We start from the raw sequence: 27,662 nt of genomic DNA, 5'->3' as shown, positions 1-27,662 counted from the left end.
TGTTTTGTGAAACCTTTTTTTAAAAATAAACATTTGTATTGAATTGTGCTGTAAAAATTCTTATTGTGGGTTGTGGTGGTCAGTTTCAAAGTTCATGAAGTCACTGCTTTAGAGGGTACAAAGATAATTAAAACTCACTCCTTGTTCTCAAGGAGTTTGAAATAAGAGATTTTCTATGCTCATTGCTCAGTATATATTTCTTTGTAGCTCAGAATTTCATGCTCTGGATGGTGGTTTTAAGCCCTTCTTTGGGCAGTGGTTCTGCGTAGTAAATTGCTGGTGGTGGTGGTGATTATTATTTTGCCAGTGATTATTTTAAAACTATAGGATCCTTTTAGGGTATCTATGTGTTTAAGATAGAGGTACTAATGTGCAGAACCATTAATTAAATTACTTTACCTTTTGCAAAAGACTTGGAGCTGTATCTCAGGGTGGGAAAAATCTCATTTATTGAGGAACTTGATAGTTGCCATAGTTTTATAGCTGTTAGATTTGGATTATAAGTAAAAGACTCCCTGTCTAGTATTCTTGATGGTCACTATTCCTCGCGATTTGTAAACAGATGGAACCCCAATTCAGATAGTTTTTTCCCTATTTGGAAGCCTGCATCCCTTCTAAAACTTTTCCAAAATAGGATAGATTCAGTTGATTATTTCTTCCTGCATCTCTGAACCTCATCTTTTTATAGCTGTCCTTCAGGAAGCATATAATACCTAGTTTAAGTTCAAGAAAAGCAGTTTAAATGGGAAGTAGTTTTATAGAATCGTCCTTCATTCAAGTAATTGCTGTTTCCTATTCTGAAGCTTCTTTCCCAGGGGGAGCAAGACTTTATACTTTGATCACTAAAGCAGTCTGTTTTGTGCTTTTATTTATTTTTGTAGTTTCTCCCAGCCCCCACTATCATTTATTTTGTAACCTATAACTCTATATATTAGACATACTGCTTAATGGTTTTTTGTTTGTTTATAAAATTACTGCCCTATGACTGTTTTCAAGGAAGAAAGTTATTTCAGGTTTAATGACTTTTATGTTAGATTCATTTCTGCCTTCGTTGCTCACTGTCCTAAGGAAGAGGAAGCCGAATTCATTAGGGCAAATGTAGGCAGGTTATACTTGTTTGGGTGGATGTTCTTACAAATGCTGAGCACTTTACTTAATAGTATGGTATTTCCTGAGATTCCTGGGTACTGGCAGTTATCGGTCCATGATCTCTTATCTACCATTATGTAATTTGTAAGGCTGTGGAAATGGAAAGATTTTTCTTATTTTACTGGGTGGGTTGACCCGATCTGAGATGACATGAAACTATTTGTTGCTTTATTTATCCCATTTAGTAGGAATTATGCAAACATTTTACTGTAGAAATATTAATATTTGGTTAAATAGACCCTGATGAGAGCATTAACTTAGTATTTTAATATATGCACCATCTTAAAATCCAGAAAACTCTCAAGTGCTAAAATCTGGCCCAGAGGGTTTCTGATGAGGAGTTGTAGTTCTATTTCTACTCTTGGTGAATTTCTTGATTTTATTTCTTTTGTATAGTGTCAGGTTGAGTGTGGAAATAGAAAAGTAGCCAGTATAGTGACAGCATGTGTTTGGGGACCAGACAGACCTGCCATAATAACCTCTCTCAGTCTCTGTTTTGTCCTCTGTAAAATGAGCTCAAGGATACTACCCTCAGAGTTGATAGCAGTGATTAGATGATATAACGTAATTCCTGATCAAAATTAATTTCCTCATTCCTTTTTATAGTCTTATCCTGAAGGAGAATTTTTAACTAACACTAAATATATATTGTTTTATTTGTATAATATCTACCTGTATTTTTTTCTTTTTCTCTTAATAACTGAGCAGGGTAGCTGTGCTTTTAGTCTACCTGTTTTGCAAAAGGGTGTTCATTTCTTTCTTTCTGCTGTCTTTGGCCCCTAGGGGAGCACGTAACGTCAAGGTTTAAAAACGAAGTGGAGCGGATGGGTTTTGATATGAACAATGCCTGGAGGATTTCCAACATCAATGAGAAGTACAAGTGAGTTGCATGGGTCCCTTTGGACTGTGTTTCACAGCCAGTGCCTTTGCAAAAACCCCAGTTCTCATGTGACAGAACATTTGAACTTAGACTTTTTCTTTTTCTTTCAAACGGAGTTTTATTTATTAAATGTAAATACATCATCTTCAGGGTACTTCCTGAGCCATATGTTCCCATTGCTATCACTGGAGTGAAAAGTAATGCTTACTTAATAGGATTCTAGAAGCTTCCTTTCTATCCCTTCCAGGCCTCTGTTCTTCCTGGCACATGCACGTCTAGATAATACTGTGTTTACTTGTAGACAGGCAGTTTCTGTTATTCTCATCACCACTTGACATCACGTTAGAGATAGAATTAGTGATCTTATAAGCAATGATAAAACACTTAGGAGCTAGTTTTTATGACTATAACTTTACTCCAGATCCTATGAAATAGGCATAAGTATTCTGGTATTCAGTATATTGACGTGAAACTACTTCACAGCTACAATCATTTAATCATTAAATAGTAACATTATTAAATATTTCCCAAAACCTCTTTCCTTAAAAGGTGTAAGTACTTTGGTGGGAGAGGGCAGTAAACCACTTTGATTTTGGTGATCCAGGTTTCTATGAATCAAAGTAAAATTGTCCAGGAGATTTAAATTAATATATCCTTCTCTTAAGTTTCCCTGCAGCAGTTGGAGACGTTAATTATCCTTGTTGTCCTTTGAGCTGCCTAATTATGATAGCCATTTTCCTGATCTACTTGTGGGTAGCCATCAGAACATTTCGTTTTTCACTGGTAAAATTACAATTACTGTACATACTCTTGACAGGGACCTTGGCCAAAGAGTTAGGAATCTCTGGGGTGTTATGAAGCCTTGGGAGCTACAGGTCTGCTATACCTTTGCTTTTCTCATTGACAAGTCAAAGCAGAGAATGAAGGTGGAGACTGGAGGAGGGGGCCTCAGAGAGCCTGAGGCTTTCCTCACGTGTAACTCACCTCTCCTGTACTGGAAACTCCTTATCTATAAGTGAGCAGCTAGTATTTGCTGAAGCGCTGACTACTGGGTAGTGTAATACTTATAATGATCAGAAAATTGAGTATAGTCAAAAAACTGAATTAAGCTAAGCTTGTTGAAAAAATGTTTGAGTTCAAAAGCTATTGGTTTTTAAAATCTCTATTTAGTATTTAAAATCTCTATTTAGTATGGGTTTTAAAAAACCCATAGTTAACTTCTTGTCTTTTGAGTCCACTATTTCTAACTCAAAACCAGTCTTCAGGATATTGAAAAGTTCTTCCCAATACAAAGGAAGAATGAGAGGCAAATTTACTCTTAAGTTTAAAACAAGATAAAAGGAGCAAGACTCATGGTTAGAGTATTAACTGTGATCACCGTGTCCCAGGTTATTTTTAGGAGTTTGTGAGTAGGTGTTAGGAATTTTATAGAGCTGCTCTTGTTGCCATAGCCATTCTGCTGGTTCAGTGGCTTTTAAATTCCTAATACTTCGTCTTCTGGAAATTGAGAACAGGAGTGAGAGATTTAGTGCAGAATGACCAAAACCCCTAATTCCTAAGCCACTTTGTGTTTTTCTCCCTCTTTCCCTAATGCATAGATAGGCTAGGGCAGGTTGGTGGTGGCGGAGGAGGAGTTTGTGTATTTTAGGATTTGGATTAAAAGTCTTATTTCCTTCACTATTGAAAAGGAATATTGGGATAGCCATAGAGAGACATCATCCTGTAAGTAAAAAGACCTATCATAAATACTCCCTTTCTAGGGCACCAGCTTGACTAGCATCTTCACTAATGAAAACAGCTTTTTTTCCGAATGTAGTTTGTTCTGAAGTGTATTTTATAGAAATTATGATTAATAGTTTATTCACATTACTAACTTGGCTCAGTGGGGCTGTGATTATACATGCAAATGGCTGACCTCTGGTACTGTTTCTACATGTCCATGGCTGCACCTGTTCCCTATAATTGGGACACCCTGTTTGGTTCACATCAAAGAATATGTTAGTAATCTTCTAAGGTCTCTGGAAACTTGAAATTGTGGGCTCTCATATGTTTCCCTTTGACAAAAGCCTGAAAGACTGAAGGTCTGGTAGAGGTGACACAGACTTTCACTTCTGTAGTGAATTCACTGGGCAACTGTGTAGTTAAAAGTGACCTGTGTATTTGTTATAACAGAGGGGTATGGTGGAGTAACTGCCTCTCAACTCCCCCCTTTTTCATTGATGGTTGAGGTTGCCAGATTACCCAAAGGCAGCATTGAGTGGAACAAGCCAAGATAGTATCACATGATACATACATAAGTAAACACTTGAGGCAGCCCATTCTCCTGAGCAGACCAAGACTCAAGTGATGCTCCTCATTGCCTTTTAACTGGCTCTGGGGTAGCTTGATCAACATCTTTGTGCTGGCTCACCTAGTATCTCTTCCTCTTCTCCCTCCCTTTCTCCCTGTCCTCTGCCCCCTCTCCCTCTTTCTCATCTTCCCTGTTAGGCTATGTGGTAGCTATCCACAGGAGCTCATAGTGCCTGCCTGGATCACTGACAAAGAACTAGAAAGTGTAGCAAGCTTCAGATCCTGGAAGCGCATCCCTGCTGTCGTCTACAGGTAAGTAAGCCTGGCCAGGCCCACCTCGGTCTGGTGCTATTGCCCACTGCATGTGGTCTGCCAGCTCTCCTGCTGTTTACCTGGGAAGTGAAGTGGAGGGGTTCTGTGAACTTTCTAGGTAATTGTATGCTTGCTTGTTGCAAAGCTGTTCTTCTAGTCAGACACACCACTTCTTATTTCATCCAGAACACTAGCTGATGGTTCAACTGACACTGATTAGAAAATTTCAATAGAAAAGAGGCTGGTCTTGCTATTTTAAGATCCTTCTGACATTCTCTTGGAAGATAATGTGCTGACTGCATTTAGCTTCAGATGTTGGCTTTTGGATTGAGAGAGATGAGTTCTAGAAAGTGAGAATTGCAAGGATAGAGTTGAATACTTTGTGATTGTCTTTCTGGTTAAAATTTAACACATGGAAGAGCTCTGCTTTGAGAGGAAGGATTTAGAGAAGACGGCTAGGTCTTAGCTGGATAGAAGATCTCAGAGATCAAAGGCAGGAGAGCCAAAGGAGGCAAGTTCTAGAAGGGGATGGTGGTGGGGTGATGAGCACAGGTTTTGGAGTTCAAGTTGTTTCTCGGACACTCCTTGCTATGCCACCTTGAGGAAGTTCCTAATTGACCTCAGCCTATTCCTAAATTAGTAAAATGGAAATAATATTCTCACTTTGAAGGTATGCTGTGACATCTGAATATGAATCTATAAACACTGGGCTTCTCTAAGAAATATCTGGAATAGATTGTATTCCTGAGGGCTTCTTTTATAATTCAGTGAATGGCTCAGTTCTCACAGGATCATGTTAAATTTTTAAGAAGTCATTCCCTCTTATTTTGGAACTGTTTCAAATCTCATCTCCTTGTAATATTCACATTCTCGATTTCATTTTCTCCGGTTTGCACACTTTTTGAACTCTTCTTAATTTTGGACCAAACCAGTAGAGCACAGTTAGAAACTCTTTCATGCCAGGAGGCATTCTATTGAAATACTGAGGTTGGAGGAGGGGATTTATCTCCTTGTGGAATTCTCACCGAGATAACCAGCTTGTTCATTTAGTCCACTAAAGGCAAATTCTGATGGCCACTCTGAATAGAGAGAGATGGAAAAGTATTTGCTTCTGGCCCGTGGAACCCATTAAGTTTTCAATCTCAATTTTCATCACTGTTGTTTTCAGACACCCCTAGAAAAGTAGGTCACCAAATTTACCTATCACTCAAGTGATAAGGATGACACAGGAATTAGAGAACAGTTAAAGCTGAAAGGATTTATGAGTCTTATCAGTGATCGGCCCAGCTCAAATAGGGAAAGCAGCCAGCTGCTGCTCTGTGGCCAACAGCTGTGTTAGTTTAGCAGCCCTGGCATTGTGGGGTTTGCTGACTTTGAGCATAAGGGGAAAGGACTCTCATTTTCTAAGTAAGGGGCTTTAGGTGAATTCTCCCTGTTGGTAGAGAAGCGTAAGAGTGTAGGTTGAAGAAAAACTTCTTAGAGTAAACATTGGAAGCCTTTTTTCCCCTTTTAAAATTTATTCTAGAGGGCATGAGCCATAGGGTTTTTTCCAACCCTTTCTAAAGACCACAGAGTATATATAAATGAAGAAAATTTTTTTTGAGGAGTCAGGTTTTCTTAGAAATTTTTTTTCAGTTTTGGCTATATCTTGGAATAATGGATTTCATAAGTAAAATAGCAGAGTGGGAGATAGTATTCCCTAGTATTAACTCTTACTGAAAATTTATATTTGCAATTTCTTAGAGAAAATCTGGTCTCTAAAGATTACAAATGGAAGTTCTTAATGTAGTTCACATAAAATCAGCCAGGCTTCCAGGAACTGGCCTCTGTTTCAGAACGTGTGTCTTGTATTTCTGAGCTCCAAACTAGGTTGTTATATTATTTGAGAGCTTTGTAAGGGGTATGTTGAAGAATGTTTTGGAATATTGTACCACTACCACTTTCTGCTTTGCCAGTCCAGGTGGCAGGATGCTTCTGAGTCCAACATACATTTACTGAGTTTAGTTGTCTGTAGACTACAGTAATGATTCCTGAGGTTGCTGGCAGCAGTTACTTGACAGCACCATGCTGAACCAGTGCCTGATTAGTGCTTTCTCCTGCTGTGATGAGAGAGTGCTTATTTGGATTTATTATTGAAGACAGAGATTGCTCTAACATAGCAAGATGGTGCGAAGGCCGCCCATCTGTAGTGCAGTTCACAGCTTCCCCTTTTGTGCATTGAGTGATTGTTAGAAACGTCTAGACATTTAGGGGGCTTGCCTAATACTAACTTGGGGATAGTTTGAATATTTATGTGTTTCTATATAAAATTGAAGCATTCATTGTTTAGTAGGGGATTCATCCATTGGACATCTTAATTTTTATACTTTCACTGGTCCTTTTTGTTAAAATGATAGATATGCTCTTTAGTGATTTTTTTATCTATAGTGTTCTAATTCTCTTTCATGCAGTCTAAAGCATCTTCGAAGACTGCAAAAAACTTAGCTGCTTATTGCAACAGCTCAATTGCAGTCTAGCGATTATAATGCCATGGCCCTTAAATCTCAAGACCCAGGCTGAAGAGTGCCATCTTCTGTCCTTCTTGGGTACTACTGGGAAGCATTGCAGAGGAAGAGGATGCTCAGGAAATGCCTTGCCAGCCTCTGCTATAAAGGTTTGGCATCAGTCAGCTCAGCGGTTACCTGGCTCCTATTACTATATGCTAGTAGGCATTTTAAGAATCAGTGAGGTTTTATTTCCAGTTTGGCTCCATTCAACAGGTGAGCCAGTTGAGTGTGTTTGGCGATATGCAAGTACTTTCCGTTACTTGTCTCTTCCAATGAGGGAGAATTTAAAAGCTAGAAGCAAAAACTGGTGGTTCCAGTGGAATCTGATTATTGCCAAAGTTAATTTATAGCTTGTGAGCTTTAGGATTAAAAACAAAAATCTTTCTCACATTGTTCCTTGAAGAAGACAAATAGATTCAATAGTATGTTTTATTTAAATTTATCTATACCCTACACATGTGTTACATGCATATGCATGTATGTGTTTAGAAACAATTTTAATGGGAGGCAAGACACTGACAGTTCCCTCTGGGATATACAATTGGGGGACATTTAAATTTTTTGCTTACTAGCTTTTTATTCTGCTAATTTATTTTTACAGAGAACTGATTACTTTTATAACTTATAAAAAATAGCTTTATTGAGATGTCACATATACTTCACCCTTTCAATGTGTGTAGTTCAGTGGGGTTTTTTTTTTAGTGTATTCACAGTGTTGTGCAGTCATCACTATGGTTAATTTTAGTACATTTTCACCACCCCAGAAAGAAACCCAAGACCTGTTAGTAGTCACTCCCCATTCCGTCCCCAAGCCCTCTAGCTCTGGCTTACTAGTAATCTCGTTTCTGTCTCCAGATTTGCCTATTCTGGACACTTCATATAAATGGACTCATACAATATGTGGCCTTTTGTGACTGGCTTCTTACACTTAGGATAACATACTCAAGGTTCATCCATGTTGTAGCATGTATTAGAACTTTATTCCTTTTGATTGCCGAATAATGTTACTTTTATAACTTTGTAATTGCTAAAATTGCCTAACTAAAATTCCTAATTAGGAAAAGACTGGGTTTTAATAGCATCTTAAAGTAGGCTATGAGTATGATTTCTGGTCTTATTTCTTGAAAGGGGATCTATCAGAGGATGGCTTATTGAGGTTTATGCTATACCTTTCCTTCTAAGAGCTTAAGGAAGGGTAGCTGGCTCATTGAGCTACCTGCCTATAATAAGAGTAGTTTGTGACTCATGAAATCTCAGGAGATTTTATAAAGCAGTCCATTGTGGGCCAGGTAAGTGTTTCAGTCCCAAAGGTGAGATCTTATTTTGAAAAGAATCTCCAAGCCAGCCCAGTAGCACACAGTTGCTGCTGTGGGCTCTCAGAAGTTAGTGAGGAAACAAATGTTTCTGTTTCAGCATCTATTATGCCAGGATAGTCAGGTGCAGTATTAAAAAGGAGAGATTAATGTTTCATTATTGAGTAGAAGAATTAGTGTAGTATTTGTAGATTATTTTTTCCTGATTTTCCAAAAATAAATTTAAAGATTCAAACTTTTACTTTATGAATATTAAATTTTCTCTAACACATTTATCATTGTGTTTGTCTCTAAAATGGTATGATAAATGAGAAAGATCCAAATAGGTTTTGTTATTATTCTTGTTGCTATATAAGATTTCTGCCCTGAGAAGACTTGAAGCTAACCCATCACTTACCTGTAGTCAGGTTGTTTGTTAAGGCATTGAAAATCCACTACCTCACTTTTTGTGTGAGCAACAGAGCATCTGAATGGGGCCATCGGGATGGGTACAGTTGTTGTGTCTTGTTCTCTGCACAGGCACCAGAGCAATGGAGCTGTCATTGCCCGTTGTGGACAGCCAGAGGTCAGCTGGTGGGGCTGGCGAAATGCCGATGATGAGCACCTGGTGCAGTCAGTAGCCAAAGCTTGTGCCTCTGACTCCCGATCAGGTGGCAGCAAGCTATCAACTAGGAACAGTCCTCGAGACTTCCCCAATCCAGGAGACCTTTCTGACGTGGACTTTGGTAAGGGACTCCCTGGATCCGTCACAGCAATTTTTATAGCATCTGAGAACCTTTCCTCGAAGTGGCCTTTTCCTTGTGAGACAGAATTCTTTTCATAGAAGAGAGAGAGCAAAGCTTCAACTGACAGAATTGTTTAAGGAGTCACAGGTCTTGACAAAGAACCAGAAGGCCCCTTGTTTTAAACTTGGTTTACGAGAACTAGAGTGTTTGTTGTCTTTCTTGCCATCATGACGAGAATGGAGTATATATGTGATAGGAGACCTTCAGTGTCTCCAGACCATGGAGGAAAACACCAGGCTTCATTAAAGGACTACAGATGTAGAAATGATGTATAGGAAATTGTAGGCAAAACAGAAGATAAACTAAAGAGAGAAGTCATAGGTATCAAAGGTTCTGGTTAGGTGAATTTCACTTCATTGAATTTTTTTGGTACTGTATAATATGCGCCTGTGGTTCTTATTTTGCACAATTCTGGGAGCGACAGGTTCATTTAGTTTGTCCTCCCCACTCCTGATGTCCCTAGATTCTTCTCTGTCAAATACTTCAGGAGCAGAGAGTTTGGCCATCCAACCACAGAAGCTTTTGATCTTGGATGCACGCTCCTATGCAGCAGCTGTGGCAAACCGAGCCAAAGGAGGAGGGTGTGAATGCCCAGGTAAGGTGGACAGTGCTTTGTCCTCTGACACGCTGTCCTTGTGAATCCAGCCCATGCTGAAGGGGGTCTTAGTTCTCAATTTGAAATGAATGGCTAGCCATGTTCCTCAGCCTATCTTGAGGGAGCTGGAGCTCTTTGGAGTCTTAACACTGTATGTTCTTTTCAAGAGAGAAATGGAGGAGGAGGTGCAGTGAAACCAAATAATCTTCCTTCCCTCTGCCAACCTTTAGGTGATAAGGAAAGTAAATCCTCTCCCATAATGAAGCCTGTTCATGTTTGGAAGCTGCTTCTTTAGTGGCTCAATTTCTCAGCCTTCTAAAAGCTTTTTGTTGCCTTTGTCAGTGGGTATGCTCATCACTGGCCTCACAGAAAACTCCTCACATGGCTTCTACTTAGAAAACCTGGGCTGGAAATTGAAGCAGTAAATACAAAACTCTAGCAAAGCACCTCTGTCCTGACCTATAACACCCCCACTGTTTGAATGCTGGCTTTCTCCAAGGAGGGACCCCTTCAGCGCCAGTTGTGTGCTGATGGAGCAGGTAGAGGCACCAAGCTCCTTACTCACATGTGATCTAAACTGGAAATTAAAAGCAGTTATACCAAAGTGGAATTTGAATGCATGAAATGCATTGTTCTAATAGGCTCTTTTCAAAGAGATTCCAGAGCTATAAGTTAGTTGAGGCCCAAGAAGTAAACCTGGGCTAAGATGGAAGTATATAGACTTTTTTAAAAAAAATAACAGCTCCTGTTTTATGTTTCTCAAATCTATCCTTCCTTTTCGCCGAGACAGCTAAAATTCAAGCAGTTTTCCTTTCCTAATAAAGGACTGGGCTAATAGGCATCAAAACGCTGCAGTTTCATTAGTCAGCAGCTGCAATGGTTTGTTTTATAGCCAGTTTGCTGCTTTTAAATTTGGCCATATGGGCTTTAAATTCAGCATATTTGTGTTCTCTTTATTGTTATTCTCTCCAGAGTATTACCCAAACTGTGAAGTTGTATTTATGGGGATGGCAAATATTCATTCAATTCGGAGGAGTTTTCAGTCCCTGCGGTTGCTCTGCACACAGATGCCAGATCCGGGAAAGTAAGACCTTTGCTTTAATTCTGCATTGCTTTTTTTAAAAAAAATGAGTTTGGAGGTGTCTTTTCTTCTGTTTCTTCTTAGACTTCAGTTTTACTTTAAGTCTCTGCGGGTATTCTTCTTCCTGTGTTAGGAGCATGGCAACACAGAGGAGGAGCCAGGAGAAAAATCAGCCCTTTGAAAGGTTTAAAAATGTGCAGCACAGAACCAGCCTCAGCTCTCAAAACAGAAGTGTTGCATTCTTGTTTTTCCTGGGACCTCTTCCTTCTTTTGTACATTGTTTTTGGCCTGAAGTAATTTAATTCTCTGTTTTTGACATCCTCTGGTGACACTTAACCTGCTATGAACTGGGATGTTTTACCATGAAGAGTCAAAATTTATTCATCATGTTCTAGAAGGGGTTAAACTTTCTTTAAACTAGCCATTAGGTCAGTTCTTTCTCCATTTGCTTCTGATTTCTAAATTACCCTCTCTTATTTACTAAGAACATTACCTTGATTTTTATTGCTTATTAAAAGTGAATGGCTGGCTTTTGCAGTGAGGAAGGTTAAATAATATCCCCTCCCGCCAAGGGCACTGTTTGAATACAAGACAAATTAGGAATGCTCTGTAAAACAAATATGGACAGATAAATATTTAAAAGCTCCTGTTTTACTCTTTCAGGAAGCCAGAAATGGTGCCAGAGAATACAGAATTTTCTCTTTTCTGGTGTTTGTGCTGGAGCCCATGGCTATTTCCCCGAGTTTTGTTCAGTAGATCTCATGATCACATCAATTTTTGCAGCATTCTTTATTTGACTTTATTAAATCAAATGGCTGCCTGAATCACTTGTACTAACTCCTGGGAGCAAATGATTAAATTCATCACAGTTGCAATCAGCCCAGAGGGTGAAGCAGTTGCCCTTGGGGAAAGCCTGACTGAAGAAATAAGATTGCTGCTCTGCTTTGGGGATTAGCAACTTGCATCTGCTACACATTTCCAGAACCCAGCTAGTAGCACTCTCTTTGTGGGGCATAGAAAGAGCCTGGCTGAGGACTCAGGAGATCTGCCACTGATTGTGTGATTTTGGCCAAGTGGCTTAACTACCGTGGGCATCAGTTTTCCTGTCTGTAAAATGAAGGGATAGAATCAACACTACCTGTTCTCTAATATCTTCCATATATTAAAAATTTTTTTAAAACACTGTTTTATAACTCAGAGTCAAAAGGTTGTAATTAGCCCTTGCCTGGTCCAAATGAATGTCTAGGGGATTTTATTAAGGAAGAAGGTAATGCTTTGTGTGTATTTGGCAGCAAATCATAATACTGGAGCCTCCCTTGTGGATAAAAAGAAGCTGTGGCAGTGATGCGACCAGCTATACGCAAGCCTCCAGACACTTGATTGAGGCTGTGGGAGGGCTAGGGCATGGTATATTTCTACTACAGTTTGAGAATAGGACAAGCAAGTGTGGAATCTCTCAGCACCTGCTTGGTTGGCAGATTCTGGAATACAGCTTTCTCTGTTAGGCATGGACAACATCAACTGGTATGTAAGAATAGTTTAGTAAGGTTCAAGGGAACCTTACACTGGTCCTTGTTTACCATTTCTCCAGGGGCCAAGAGATAATTTAGTATTTGCTCTCCTAATCCTTATCTTTTAAGACTTGGTTTCTTTTAAGACTGTGTAAGGAATGAGAATAAACACTTGATCCACAGTGAAAAATGTTTCTCAGGTACCTATTAGGAGATAGAAAGTGTTGAGATTGAATTTTTACCCATGATTTAAATAGTAGGAATCTTCACTGTATGCTAGCTACTGGGCTGGGCTTACAGCTGTGCCTGAGACACTGTGTCCACCCTTTGAGGATCCACAGTCTGGTTGGTAGACCAAGCTAATTCATGTGAAACCCACGTTTATGCACTACATTTTGTTGTCTGCCTGGACAGACCCCTTCCTTAGACTATTTCAAAAATTCATACCCATTCCCCAAGGTTTAAGAGGCATTTATAGCCTAGTCTTGGCCAAAGCCTTCTCAGAACCCCCATGACAGAAGTATGTTTGAAGGGCTAGACTGTGGTCCTGACTACTAATACTGTGTTTTGGAAAAATCAGAGCTTTTGTTGGTGGGGGTGGGGAGTAAATTCATGACAAGGCACAAGAAACAAAATGTCAACACAAGATAAACAAAATTGACAAACCTTTAGCTAGACTCACCAAGAAAAAAGGAGAGAAGGCTCAAATAAATAAAATCCGAAATGAAAGAGGAGAAATTACCACAGACACCTCAGAAATACAAAAGATTGTAAGAGAATACTATGAAAAGCTATCTGCCAACAAATTGGATAATCTAGAAGAAATGGATACATTCTTATCATCATACAACCTTCATAAACTGAATCAAGAAGAAATAGAGAATTTGAATAAACACTCACCAGTAAGGAGATTGAAACATTAATCAAAAACTTCCCAAAAAATAGAAGTCCAGGACCAGATGGCTTCCCTGGTGAATTCTACCAAATATTCAAAGAAGACTTAATACCTATCCTTCTTAAACTCTTCCAAAAAATTGAAGAGGAGAAGAAGCTTACTAAGTCATTCTACAAAGCCCACGTTACCGTGATACCAAAACCAGACAGGGACATCACAAAAAAAGAAAATTACAGGCCAATATCGCTGATGAACATAAGTGCAAAAATCCTCAACAAAATACTAGTGAATCGAACACAATCATACGTTAAAAAAATCATCCACCATGATCAAGTGGATACAGGGATGGTTCAACATCCGCAAATCTATCAACATGATCCCTGTGTCAACAAAATGAAGAATAAGAACCACGTGATCTTCTCAATAGATGCAGAGAAAGCATTTGACAAGATACAGCTTCCATTTGTGATAAAAACTCAATAAAATGGGTATAGGAGGAAAGTACCTCAACATAATAAAGACCGTATTTGACAAGCCCATAGCTAATATTCTCAATGGAGAAAAACTGAAAGCTATCCCTCCAAGAACAGGAACCAGACAAGGATGCCCACTTTTCACCACTCTTATTTAATGTAGTATTGGAAGTCTTAGCCAGAGCAATCAGGCAAGAAAAAGAAACAAAAGGGATCCAAATTGGAAAGAAAGAAGTGAAACTGTCACTATTTGCAGATGACATGATTTATATATAGAAAACTCTAAATAATCCACTGAAAAACTTTTAGAAATAATAAATGAATATGGTCAAGTTGCAGGATACAAAATCTACATACAAAAATCAGTTACATTTCCATACACTAACAATGAAGTACAGAAAGAGAAATTAAGAATACAATCCATTTATGATTGCAACAAAAATAATAAAATATCTAGGAATAAACTTAACCAAAGAGGTGAAAGATCTATACACTGAAAAAACTATAAAACGTTGAAAGAAATTGAAGAAGACACAAAGAAATGGGAAGATATTCTGTGCTCTTGGATTGGCAGAATTAACATAGTTAAAATGTCCATGTGACCTATAACAATCTGCAGATTCAGTGCAATCCCAATCAGAATCCCAGTTACATACTTCATGGAAATAGAACAAAGAATCCTAAAATTTATATATATGAAACAAAGACCCTGAATAGCCAAAGGAACCCTGAGAAAAAAGAACAAAGCTGGAGGTATCATACTCCCTGATTTCAAAATACACCACAAAGCTATAGTAACCAAAACAGAATGGTACTGGCAGGAAAACAGAAACACAGATCAATGGAACAGAATCGAGAGCCCAGAAATAAATCCATACATCTTCTGGACAGCTAATTTTTGACATGGGAGCCAAGAAGATAAAGTGGAGAAGGGAAAGTCTCTTCAGTAAACGGTGTTGGGAAAACTGGACAGCCAAGTGCAAAAGAATGAAAGTAGACCATTATCTTACACTGTACACAAAAATTAACTCAAAATGGATTAAAGACTTGAATATAAGACCTGGAACCATTAAACTTCTAGAAGAAAACGTAGGCAGTACACTCCTTGACATCAGTCTTAGCATATTGTCAAATAACATGTCTGACCGAGCAAGGGAAACAATACAAAAAATAAACACATGGGACTACATGAAATTTAAAAGCTTCTGCACAGCAAAGGAAACCATCAACAAGACAAATAAACAACCTAACACTTGGGAGAAGATATTTGCAAACCATATATCTGATAAGGGGTTAATATCCAAAATATATAAAGGACTCATACATCTCAACAAAACAAAGCTAACAACCCAATTAAAAAATGGGCAAAAGATCTGAACAGACATTTCTCCAAAGAAGATATACAGATGGCTGACAGGCACATGTAAAAATGTTCATCATTAACTATCAGAGAAATACAAACCAAACCACAATGAGATGTCACCTCACTCCTGTTAGAATGGCTGTAATTAACAAGACAGGAATCACTAAGTGTTGGAGAGGTTGTGGAGAGAAGGGAACTCTCATACACTGCTATTGGGAGTGCAAACTGATGAAACAATATGGAGATGCCTCAGAAAATTAGGAATAGATCTACCGTGTGATGTGCTATTCCACTACGTATTTATTCAAAGAACATGAAAACACGAATGCATAAAAATACATGCACCCCTATGTTCCTTGCAGCATTATTCCCAATAGCCAAGACTTGGAAGCAACCTAGGTGCCCATCAAGGGACAAATGGATAAAGAAGATGTGGTATATATATATATACAATGGAATACTACTCAGCCATAAGAAACAATGAAATCTGTCCATTTGCGACAACATGGAGGGACCTTGAGGGTATTAAGCAAAAGAAGTCAGAGGGAGAAAGTCAAATACTGTATGATCTCACTCATAAATAGAAGATAACAAACAAACAGAAACAGAGATTGGATTGGTGATTACCAGAGAGGAAGGGAGGGAAGAGGGCGAAAGGGCTGAAGGAGAGGGGTGAAAGGCACATGTGTGTGGTGATGGATGGTAGTTAGTCTTTGGGTGGTGAACATGATGTAATCTACACAGAAATTGATGTACACCTGAAATTTATATGTTATAAACCAATGTTACTGCAATAAAAAAAAAAAAAACACCACAGTTGAAAACAAGTATGATCAGTTTGTGATTACTCCCACAGGGCAATTTATGGAGTCTGATACTTCCTTGAAGGTCTTTCGAAAAAAGGTTCTTCTTGATCCCTGCTGAATCCAGTCTGTGCCAAGCCCAGTGATACTGTGTAGCCGTTGGTGTAGTAATTTGTGTGTGTCTGAATCCTTAGTTTGAGCCCATCCAGTTTTAGTCAGTAGACACTCAAGACTTAAGCTAGGTGTTAGGGTGTGGGGGTAGCAGACGATGTTGTCTGCTCTGTTCTTCAGTGTGGCATCAGGCTTACATCCTGTTATAGACATATTTGTATTTGAGTTTTCTTTACTTTTTTTTTTTTTTGAGAACTTGGGCACAGTTGCTGAGCATTAAATATAAATATCTTCTATTTTACATCTCAAGGTGGCTGCATTTCCTTCAGGAGAAGATTCCAGAAAGAACTACTTACACAGTAGTCTCCCCTTATCTGTAGTTTCACTTTCTGTGGTTTCAGTTACCCACAGTCAACTGCGGTCCAAAAAGATTAAATGGAAAAATCCAGAAATAATTACTAAGTTTTAAATTGTGCACCGTTGTGAGAAGCATGATGAAATCTCATGCTGTCCCTCCTGGAGCATGACTCCTCCTTTTGTCCAGCATATCCATGCCATATGTGCTACTCACCTGTTAGTCCCTTAGCCATCTCACTTATCAGATTGCCTGTCTTGGTATCGCAGTGCTTAAGTTCAGGTAACCCTTATTTTGCTTAATAATGGACCCAAAGTAGTGATGCTGGCAATTCAGATATGCCAAAGAGAAGCTGTAAAAGTGCTTCTTTTAAGTGAAAAGGTGAAAGTTCTCGACTTAATAAGGAAAGAAAAAAAATTTTATGCTGAGGTTGCTAAGATCTATGGTAACTTTTATTGCAGTATATTGTTATCATTGTTCTATTTTTAGTTATTGTTGTTAACCTCTTACTGTGCCTAATTTATAAATAAAACTTTATCATAGGTATGTATGAATAGGAAAAACCATAGCATACATAGGAGTTTGGTACTATCTACAGTTTCAGGCATCCACTGGGGGTCTTGGAACATATCCCCCACAGATAAGGGGGAGCAACTATATTGGGTCTATATCTACCATGGACTGAAAAATATTAAATATTCTCTCTGGGAAATTAGCTATAAGATTTTTGGAACAAAAGATAGTCCTATTAATTACTGTCCTATGTCTAAGGCTCTCCTCTGTTGCATAGTAGGGCTTGGGTCTCATGCTTTATAAAGATACAGAAATTTTCTGTTTGTTTTGGCAGTGTGTTTGGAGGGGAAAATCTTTGGGAATTGCTTTTTAATTTGACAGGTATTTGGCATGATGCAGTAAATCATAAAAATCGGCATTTCTTTATCCCCTTCTGTTTTTATTCTTATAGTTGGCTCTCAGCTCTTGAAAGCACAAAATGGCTCCATCACCTGTCTGTGCTTCTGAAGTCGGCACTTCTGGTAGTGCACGCCGTGGATCGTGATCAGCGACCAGTGCTAGCACACTGCTCAGATGGCTGGGACCGAACCCCCCAGATTGTGGCATTAGCTAAGCTCTTACTGGACCCTTATTACCGAACCATAGAGGTAGGTGCACCAAAGAGTGGGATTTAGTACTTCAGGATGAGTTGGGGAACCTATTTTGATCGAGGTGGTTAGGTGTGATGAAAGTGAAATTTCTTTATTTTTAAATCATTGCTCCTTTACCTTGAGCTAAATTGTGGTGATGCCTACCACAGTTCTTGTGGCTCTTAAAATGGGGCAGAAGGTATTGAGAATACAGACGTGTTTTCCTTTGCAGTCTATCTACTTGGAAAAGTTTTGGCTGCCTCAGGAAAATGGGGCTTCTATGGAAGGATCTTGGCATACTTATTATGGTAATGGGTCTAGATAGCACCACAGAGTATTCTGTGGAGAAAGAACCCTACTCTGTAATAACCACCTGTTGGGTTAAATATGTAAGAATGAAAGAGGATAAAAATACAGACTCAAGAAAGGCTTAAATAAATGCTGAGTATCCTTTTGATGATTATGGAATGGAGTTGAGGCAACTGGGAAATTGCCCTAAGCATGTGTCCCATCAGGGATGGAGCTATTGGCAGTAGGGCTGGGTTGGGGCTCCTGATGGGGTTTAGTGGGAGGCTGTTATAAGAGACTGCTGCCAGTGACACCAGGATCAGGACTGTCACAGTCTGGACAGACAAGCATAAATGGTCGCTCCTGGGTGCTTCCTTGCAGGGTTTCCAGGTTCTCGTGGAGATGGAGTGGCTGGATTTTGGCCACAAGTTTGCTGACCGGTGTGGTCATGGGGAGAACTCGGATGATCTGAACGAGCGTTGCCCAGTGTTTCTGCAGTGGCTTGACTGTGTTCATCAGCTTCAGAGGCAATTTCCTTGCTCTTTTGAGTTCAATGAAGCATTCCTTGTGAGTTTGGGCTTATAAGTCTTTATTTTGAGGACCTTCTAAATTCATGGGGGTGTCACCACATATCACCACAAATGTTAGTGGGTCAGTTTTCACATGAAACTGTGCATCCTTTTTAGAATTTGATGGAGGAGCCATTCTGTCTCTTATTTTTTTATTGAAAAACAATAATCATAAACAAGTGTTTCAGTGAATCCAGGTGTACTAGATTTGCATAGTTTTTGAGTTGTTTTAAACTTAGCTTTTAAAATGGATAATAGAAGCTTCAAAAAGCGGTTAGAAATGGAAACAATAGAATGTCTTCTGCTCTCTCCAGTCCATCTACCAAATCCCCTACATCTCTCCCACTCTCTCTGCCCCCTCCTTTAATGGAAGATGCACTATCCATGCCCTCTTCCAGCCCCTCCCTCCACTTGTGCACCAGCTCCTGCCCCTCTCCTCTGCTCCAGCGTTTCTCCTCTCTGTCTTTTGCATCAGCATATTTCCCTCTCTACCAGATCATTGCCATCAGCATACGTATACAGTGTGGTGCCTCCCATCTCATCAGAACCCTTTCTCAGTCCTGCATTCCCATCCAGCTGTTAGCTCATTTCTTCACAGCAGAGCGCCTCAAGTCTTCTACATTTACTGTCTCAAATTCCTCTCTTCCCATTCTCTCTTGAACCCAGACCAGTCAGGTATTTACCCCACCACTTTACCAGAGCTGCTCTTGTTAAAGTGACCAGTGACCTTCATGTTGGTAATCTAGTGATCATCTCTCAGTCTTCACCTTCTTTTTTTTTATTGAAGTGTAATTGACATACAACATTATGTTAGTTTCAGGTGTGCAACATAATGATTTGATATTTGTACATATTGCAAAATGGTCATCACAGTAAGTCTAGTTAACATCCATCACAATACATAGTTAGAAAATTTTTGTGTGTGATAAGAACTTTTAAGATCTGTTCTCAGCAACTTGCAAATATGCAATACAGTATTATTAACTATAGTCACCATGCTGTACATTACATCCCCATGACACATTTATTTTATAACTGGAAGTTTGTACCTTTTGACTGTCTTCATCTTCTTTGATCCATCATTAATATTTGGCACAGTTTAATCACTCCTTTCTTGCAGCAGTTTCTTCAGTTGACTTCTGGCACACTTTCTCTTAGTTCTCTTCTACCTCACCATCTGGTCCTTTCTGTTTCCTTTCCTGGTTCCTCTTTACCTTCCCAGTTCTGAATGTTGGAGTGCTCCAGGGCTCAGCCTCCAGGCTGTTCTCTCTGTACACTTCCTCTCTAGGGACTTCATCCAGTCCAGTGGCTTTAATTGCTCTCTGTGATTCCCACTTTTATACCTCTTCAGCTCAGACCTCTCCACTTAACTCCAGACTCATCTATCCACATGTGTCTACTTAGTATCTCCACTTGGATGTTTTAATGGTATTTCAAACTTAAGATGTTCAAAACTTAGTTCTTGATTTCCACATCTCCCCATCCCAAAACCTGATCTTCCAGAAGTCTTCCAATTCACCAAATGGCAACTCAATCCTTCCATTTATTTAGGGCAAAAACTTTTATGTCATCCTCAACTCTCCTCTTTCTTTCATACTCCACATTCAGTCTGTCAGCAGATTCTCCAGCTCTGCTTTCAAAAAATATCTAGAACCTTGATTACTTATTGCTACCTCTACTGTTCCCACACTGGTCCAAGCCACCATCATCTCCTGCTCCAGCTCTAGAGAGTCAACCTTCTAAAATATAAGACAGACCACGTCATTCCTCTGCTCAAAAATCGCTAATGACTTTCCGTTTCACAAGAGTAAAAGTCAGAGTCCTCAAAATGGCATGCACGGCTCTCCTAGAGGTTACCTTTCTAGCCTCATTTCCTACCATTCTTCTCCTTGTGCAGTGTCCTTTAGCTCGCCTCAATACCGTTGTGCTTGCTCTTGCCTCTGCATGGAGCATCTGCCTCCCTCCTTCCCATACCCACATGACTTGCGCTCTCACTTCTATCAGGTCTCCATCGGTGAGGCCTTCCCACACTGCTTTGTCCCTCTTACCCTGCCTTAGTGTTGTCCAGAGCAGTTCTTACCCCTCCCCCACAACTAGAATGAGCTCCATCAGGGAGGAGAGCTGTCTGATTATTGTTGCATATCTAGCACCCATAGAAACATCTGGGGTGTGTGAGATGCTCAACAATGTTTTGTTGAATGAAAAATTGTTTAGAAATGTGATGTCTCTCAGACTTAGGTTGCACACTGATCTGCTCCAGTACCCAGTTTTTATACTCTGTCACTCTTGAGGGGGGTTGTTAACTTAGGGCCTCAGAGACTGTTTGCCAGGGAGGCCAAGAGGAGTGGGTGTTCCAATGATTTATCTTTGCTCTTTTGACTCAGGAGTGATGGTGGTTGGGGTTGGCACTCTAGAATTGGTGTGGTGAGGAGGTGCGGTTGTGTGGCTTACTTGGTTCCCCCATCTTTACTGAGTGTGATCTGAAGTGCTCTCAGGGATGTGGGGGAAGGGTAGCTCAGCTGGGCTGACCTCCCCCTGAGAATGCATACCCTATTGCTTGATTTTGCCTTGTTGGACTCCCATAGGTGAAACTGGTGCAACATACCTATTCCTGCCTCTTTGGAACATTCCTGTGCAACAACGCCAAGGAGAGAGGGGAAAAGCATACTCAGGAACGAACATGTTCCGTGTGGTCGCTCCTTCGGGCCGGCAACAAGGCTTTCAAAAACCTACTGTATTCCTCTCAGTCAGAAGCCGTATGTATCCTTCAGCCTTCCTTCCCTGATCAGCAGAAGGAATTTGGGAGTGGGGACTAATGGGAGTGTTTTTGAGTAGCGACCCTTCTTAATGGCATTTCTGTTGTCTCTGGATAGGTTGGTTCCTTTTTTTTTCCTACCACCATCCTGAGAAAGGCCTGTTTCCTGGTGATGCTCTGGCTTGCTTCTGACCACTCTTTGCTCAGGGTGGTTTGATTAATACACATCTCTACTTTGCCTTTCTCGATACCAGTCTTTTCTGGCACCTTCATCAGAGCTTAACTTGCGCCTAGCGTGTTCTGTCTAGTGAGTGGAAGAGGCACTTAAGTCGTTCCCTCGATGACCCTGATAGCTCAGAAGGAGCTGCCACCAGGCCCCCAGCACCCTTCCAGTGTCAACAGGCACTGACATCTACTGCAGCTTCTATCTGAGAGCAGAAAATTCTGTGACGTTAGCATGCGTGTCTCTGTGTGATTCTCTGCTCACACAGAGAACAGGCAGGTCCTTTAACACTTTGTTCCTCAAAGGAACACCTTCTGTTAAGCAGAGAAAAAGAGGCACTTGCGTCTGAGAGTTAATACATTGTAACATGCCTTTTGTCAGAATGCATCTTAAATTCTAAAGAAGTCAAAAGGAGGCTAATCAGAGGTTATATTGCTTTGCTGGACTATTAATATACCTTTCACACATTTAAGTAGTCAGAGGAAAAATTTACACTAACTGCTTCTCTCTCTCCTTCACTGTGCCTGCTGGAGAAGTGACAATACAGGAAGAAAATTCCCTCCTTTTCACATGATTAATTTAAATGATCCTATAAAACAGGTTTGACAGTGTCTTCTAAAGCCAAGCCTTTATACCAGGGAACAGACAACCACCATCTAGCAGAATGACTCACTTTCTTATGCAGTAAAAGCAACAAATTAAGCTGAGCAAAGTCAGACATTCAATAAAGTTGACCTAAGAAATAATTAATGAGAGATGGATATTTTAAAAAATCCTTTAGATTTTCATGCCGGCAAAGAGGCTCGCAGGTGAAAAATGTTGTCCCCCCAAAAAAATCTCTAGTCCTTTATAGGCCTTCTTGGGAGAGAGACCTGCATCCACTGATGCTAATTCCCTTTGGAGATAGTGCAAGACCTGTTGGGTGTTCCAGCTTGGTGCTTGTTCCTGACCCTCATTTCTAAAAGCTTGTTGGGACTTGTTTAAACCTGTGTCCACTGCTCTCTCCTCAGGTGCTGTACCCTGTGTGCCACGTGCGCAATCTAATGCTGTGGAGTGCAGTGTATCTGCCCTGCCCTTCCCCGTCCACCCCTGTGGACGACAGCTGTGCACCATACCCAGCACCTGGCACCAGCCCTGATGATCCACCCCTGAGCCGGTGAGCCCAGGGTTGATGCTAAGGGGCCTTTTCTGTGTGGGTTATTCCTGTGTTGGAACGTGGCCAGGGAGGGTCAGAGATCATGACATTGTCTGGCTCCCCACATCTTTCTTAGATCTCTAAAGTTTTCTCAGGGAAGGTATAATGGTTCTGGGCTATGAGGCCATAAGAGCCTCGTTTCCTGAAGGGTGTTGGGCCTTGTCACTACATCGCTCTGCTGCATGTACCAAGCAGTGATGGAGCAAATCCTCTGGGTTCCTTGTGACCCTCTGGCTTGAATCTCAGTCACTACTCTGTGCTCCTGCCTCCCTGCCATGATTTGTCTTCTTGGGCTTGAAAGGCAGATGCTGTCAGATGATAGAAAGTTTGGCTTTAAACCTGTGAATTAGCTTTACTGAATTCAGACTGATAAATAATAAATTAATTTAAAATATTGTAATAGCAGAAAATCAACAATGCTATTTTCCTTTGCTGCTAGTTGAGAAACACAGCAGTACCATGAAGAACATCTTTTTAAAATAGCATTTGCTGTTAGCTTACTGGTATGTATCAGGCATTTGGTAGGGGTGGGACCAGAGGAAATTTGCCGACTAGAAGGAGGACTCGTTCGGAGCTTTGCCTTTCCAGCAGTCTGAGCCTCATTTCAGAGATGCCGTAGCTTCTTGAGTAGTGATGAAAGACCCAATTATGAAACAACTGCCTGTTAAAACCTCTTGTCTCCTACTTCCCTCCGAACAGCTTCAGATTCTCATTTCCCCCAAACTTCTTGTTTGTAGGCTACCAAAGACTAGATCATTTGACAATCTGACCACAGCCTGCGACAACACAGTGCCTCTAGCCAGCCGGCGCAGCAGTGACCCAAGCCTTAACGAGAAGTGGCAGGAGCACCGGCGCTCACTAGAACTGAGCAGCCTGGCTGGTCCTGGAGAGGAACCTCTTGATCCTGACAGCCTGGGGAAGCCAACCAAAGTGCTGGGTGGCGCCGAGCTGTCTGTTGCAGCTGGAGTGGCCGAGGGGCAGATGGAGAACATTTTGCAAGAGGCCACCAAAGAGGAGAGTGGGGTAGAGGAGCCTGCCCACAGGGGGAGCATTGAGATGCAGGTCAAAGAGGAGGTGCTCTTAGAAAAGGAGAACAGGGGGAAGATCCCTGAGGGCTCTGCCATTGTACTTCATCAAATCCCGGAACTGGATGCTGCTGCTCTGAGGAGTCATCCTGTTCTCCCCAGTTCTCTCCAGGAGCCTCTCAGGGGAGAGGATGCCCAAGAGGTCCCTGTAGAACAGCCTCACACAGGAGCTGTCGCAGAGGACAGGGAGGAAGCAGTTCTTCCAATCCCAGTAGATGCACAAGCTGGCTATGGCACCTCACAGTCAAGTTCTCTGCTGCCCTCCCAAGTCCCATTTGAGGCCAGAGGATCAAACACAGACAGCTCCATGGACATGTTAATGGAAGATAAAGTGAAGTCAGAAAGTGAGCTCCAAGGCCATCTTAGACCTTGCCTGGTAAACAGTGGCAGGTTCAGTGGCAAGGACATGCTTCCTCAAGCCTTGGAGCCCAGGCCTTTGGAGAGGAGCCTGACTGAGAGGCCTCAAGTGGGATCTTTGGTGCATAGGACTTCCCCTGACAGCATCCACAGCCCAATGCATTCTCCTTGTGCCTTGCCTTTAGCCGAATGTAAAGAGGGGCTCGTGTGCAATGGTGCCCCAGAGACTGAAAATAAGGCCTCAGAGCAGCAGCCCCTAGGGCTTAGCACCCTCCAGAAGTACCCCACCCCCAATGGGCACTGCGCCAATGGGGAGGCTGGTAGGAGCAAGGACTCACTGAGTCGCCAGCTGTCTGTCACAAGCTGCAGCTCTGCCCACTTACACTCAAGGAACTTGCACAAGTGGCTGCACAGCCACTCGGGGAGGCCGTCTGCAACTGGCAGCCCTGACCAGCCTTCTCGCAGCCACTTGGATGATGATGGCATGCCTGTGTACACGGACACTATCCAACAGCGCCTGCGTCAGATTGAGTCAGGTCATCAGCAGGAAGTGGAGACCTTGAAGAAACAAGTCCAGGAGCTAAGGAGTCGCCTGGAGAGCCAGTACCTGACCAGCTCCCTGCACTTCAATGGGGACTTTGGGGATGAAGTAGTGAGTACATCATGGTGCCTCCACAACTGTCCAAGGAGTCAGGGCACACTGAGGCTGGGCACCCTTTGTGCCTACTGCATGATGATTGGTAGAGATTTCTAAAAGAATTGGAAAGGTCCAGAGTAGCCCTCTTGAGAGAGGCTGGAGAAGGGCATATGAATGGCCGTCTGCCTCTTTCTTTTCTGCCTTGCGTATTTTCCGCAGGTGTCCTGTTTCGGCAGTTAGAACAAGGAAGAGAGTTAGCACTCACTACGTGGTTGGTCAAATCTCTTTGGAGAGAGGATTATGTATCTTAAGAAGGGCTTGAACAACTGGGCCGAATATTTGTAAGGCAGTGTGAAATATTCCTGTCAAATCATAGTGCCTGTCCTACCCCAGTAGCTAGTAACTGTTAGCCTCCCCAAACATGGGCTGTAACTGTGAAGGTTTAGTTCTTTTTTTAGCAGGTATTCATACCCACCCTGTGGCAAGTGATGGCAGTAGAAATGGGGAGAAGGGGTTGGTTTCTAGTACTGTCGAGGAGTTGGCACTGTAATGGGGCCTGGTGACTGGAACTGCAGGTACCTGAGGGGAGATTCTCAAGGAGGCGTTCTCACTGGGTGGGTCTGACTTGATGTGTTCAAGTTCAGGTGTGAGCCTGGCTCTAAAAGCAGTCAGTGTACATTAAAGGCGGGCTCATCCAATGACTTTCAGTTCAAACTAACTTCCTAGTGATGATGGTTTCTCATTTTCCTGAAAAGTCCTTTAGAGAGAGGAGGACATGCCCAAAGCACTCAGTTTCAATACACACATGTAAGTGGCAGGGTTGGGTTGACAGGCTCTTTGGAGCAGCTGACACTCAGTTCCCACTCCATTCTGGTCTCTTCTGCCCCACTCACTTTCTAGAACCCAGAGCCTGTCTGCACTCCAGAGTCACTGCTCGCAGCCTTAGACCTGTGTATCTCTCTTCCAGCTGAGCTCAGCCCTGTCTCTGCACCTGCTCAACCCACTTCTTGATGGCTGATGCACCTACAGATTTGGCAGCCCTAACACCCAGGCCCACCCCATGTCCCCAGTGCTCCCTTCCTTACCAAGCCCCTTTCTTCTTCTGGGAGGAGACCAGGTTCATTCTGTTCAGCTGTGTTTGTTTGCCAACAGACTTCAATCCCTGACTCGGAAAGCAATCTGGATCAGAACTGTTTGTCTCGCTGCAGCACAGAGATTTTCTCTGAAGCCAGCTGGGAGCAGGTGGATAAACAGGACACAGAGGTACAGGCTCAGCCCCTGTTCTGAGTGCCACCCATGAAACTCTTTTGCAGTTCTTCTCCTCCCCATCCTTTCCCCATGCCCTTGGCTAAGGAGTGACCTCATAGCACACGTAGCCTTGAGCTTCTGTGAATCTCAGCGCCTGTGAAACCCCATCGAGCCTAGAATTTCTGTGCCAGGGAGACTCAGCAAACTGGCCCTCTCTCCTCTTTGCCTCTATGAACTGGAGCCTTGCCAGCTCTCAGCCACACAGGGTGCTGCTGCCTGCCACTTTATCTCAGGGGAGTTTCGAGTCCCTTCCAGGGAAACGATTTGGACGCCTTTCTTGTACTACTGACATCTGACCTGGGCTGGTGCCACCAGAGCCAATGTGGTCCTTGTGACTCTTGCTGCCCCCAGCATGGCTCTGCTGGCTCCAGCTGGATGGCCCATCTCCTGTCACTAACCTGGCCCTGTATGTTTTACAGATGACCCGTTGGCTCCCTGACCACCTGGCGGCCCACTGCTATGCGTGCGACAGCACCTTCTGGCTTGCCAGCAGGAAGCACCACTGCAGGTGCCACTGGGGTGTGTGGTGGGGTGGACAGGGATGTGGAGGCTGAGACTGGCCCCTGGAGCCTGCAGATGGAGAGATGCAGGCCTTGGGCTGGCAGTGTTCTGGCTGAGACAGACCCCAGGTTTACAGGACCCCGGCTCATCTTTTGTGCCTCTATAATTGGTGGTTGCAGAACTGCATTTGGTGTCTTTCTTCCAATTCAGAGTGATCATGACTAAATTTTGAAATGTACAAATGATGTCCCTTTTTATTTATTTTACTTCCAGGATTGGTCCACCGCCCAAACTGCCATTTCTTATTACTAGAATAAGATTTCTTCCCATTTCAGCATGCTGCTATGAGCAAAAATAGTTTTCCTGCTGTGGGCAGGGAACTTCATTTTCCTACTTCTTACGCCCGCTCCCTGACCCCAAACTTGTTTTCGTTGTGCCAGTGGTGAGCAGACATAGCTGGGGATACTAGAAGGGACAGCTGAGTAGGCTCCTGACTTCTTTCTTCCTTCTCAGTTGGTGCAGTGAGTTGCTAGGGATGCTTTGTCCCAGCTGGGGTGATGACTATCTGGAGGATGTTCAGTGTTCTTGGGATAGGCAGTTTATCTGAATCATGACACAGCTCGCCCACACTAGTGAATCCAGATTGAAAATGAAACCACCTCTTTGTCTAGTAATGATGCTTGTAGGACTGTGTATCTCCCCACCCTGCACCCCAAGCCCAGATGTCTTTGTTTGGCTTCTCCTCTGAGCTCTTTCTCCCCTCCTTGCAGGGACACTGACCGTGTTGATCAAACGTGGTGAGCATTTGCAACAACCTGTCTGTGACGTCCACACATCTACAATAACTTGTCCACACTAACTCTGCCGTTTCCCCTCTCTGCACTCATTGGGATGAAGCCTGGGGCTGAGAGGGCAGGCAGGCAGGCAGGCAGGTGGGCTTGCAGGGAAATCAAAGCAGCTGACTGAGGAGACCATTAGGGCTGAGTCACACTGCAGCCGTGTACTCCCCTCCGACCTCACAGCTCAGCTGAGCCATCTTGCTTGTAATGAGAAGCAGTGCTTCAGCAGGGGCTGGGCTTGTGGAGTAGCCAATTGGGTTTTTGGAGCTGTTTCTTTTGGGTCAGTCATGCCAGAATGATGC

General features: G+C 42.1%; 1 protein-coding gene and 1 long non-coding RNA gene across 51 annotated transcripts in view; one reads left to right on the top strand and one right to left on the bottom strand.

Moving 5' to 3' along the window:
• Positions 1-27,662, top strand: part of MTMR3 (myotubularin related protein 3) — a 142,076-nt gene that overhangs the window by 110,684 nt on the left and 3,730 nt on the right. For 7 of the 50 annotated variants that reach the window (XM_070628558.1, XM_070628549.1, XM_070628548.1 and 4 more), the window contains 13 exons: positions 1,933-2,029; positions 4,517-4,630; positions 9,009-9,214; positions 9,762-9,869; positions 10,842-10,953; positions 17,426-17,621; positions 18,273-18,458; positions 21,046-21,216; positions 22,449-22,594; positions 23,371-24,727; positions 25,865-25,975; positions 26,440-26,528; positions 27,292-27,318. In XM_070628558.1, coding sequence (XP_070484659.1) covers positions 1,933-2,029; positions 4,517-4,630; positions 9,009-9,214; positions 9,762-9,869; positions 10,842-10,953; positions 17,426-17,621; positions 18,273-18,458; positions 21,046-21,216; positions 22,449-22,594; positions 23,371-24,727; positions 25,865-25,975; positions 26,440-26,528; positions 27,292-27,318 — 2,920 coding nt within the window. Of the gene's footprint in view, positions 1-1,932; positions 2,030-4,516; positions 4,631-9,008; positions 9,215-9,737; positions 9,870-10,841; positions 10,954-17,425; positions 17,622-18,272; positions 18,459-21,045; positions 21,217-22,448; positions 22,595-23,370; positions 24,728-25,864; positions 25,976-26,439; positions 26,529-27,291; positions 27,319-27,662 lie in introns of all 50 variants that reach the window. The other 43 variants (XM_070628554.1, XM_070628544.1, XM_070628553.1 and 40 more) reach the window with 9 other exon arrangements.
• LOC139084700 (uncharacterized) lies at positions 19,223-25,944 on the bottom strand. The gene is made up of 2 exons (XR_011542320.1): positions 25,798-25,944; positions 19,223-24,936 (listed from the first exon to the last, which is right to left on the bottom strand). It is a non-coding gene; the product is annotated as an uncharacterized lncRNA (long non-coding RNA).

This window comes from Equus przewalskii, chromosome 7 (assembly GCF_037783145.1).
Source record: "Equus przewalskii isolate Varuska chromosome 7, EquPr2, whole genome shotgun sequence".
Lineage (NCBI taxonomy): Eukaryota > Metazoa > Chordata > Mammalia > Perissodactyla > Equidae > Equus > Equus przewalskii.
Note: the sequence above shows the minus strand (reverse complement) of the source record. Positions and strands in the feature narration are given on the sequence as shown.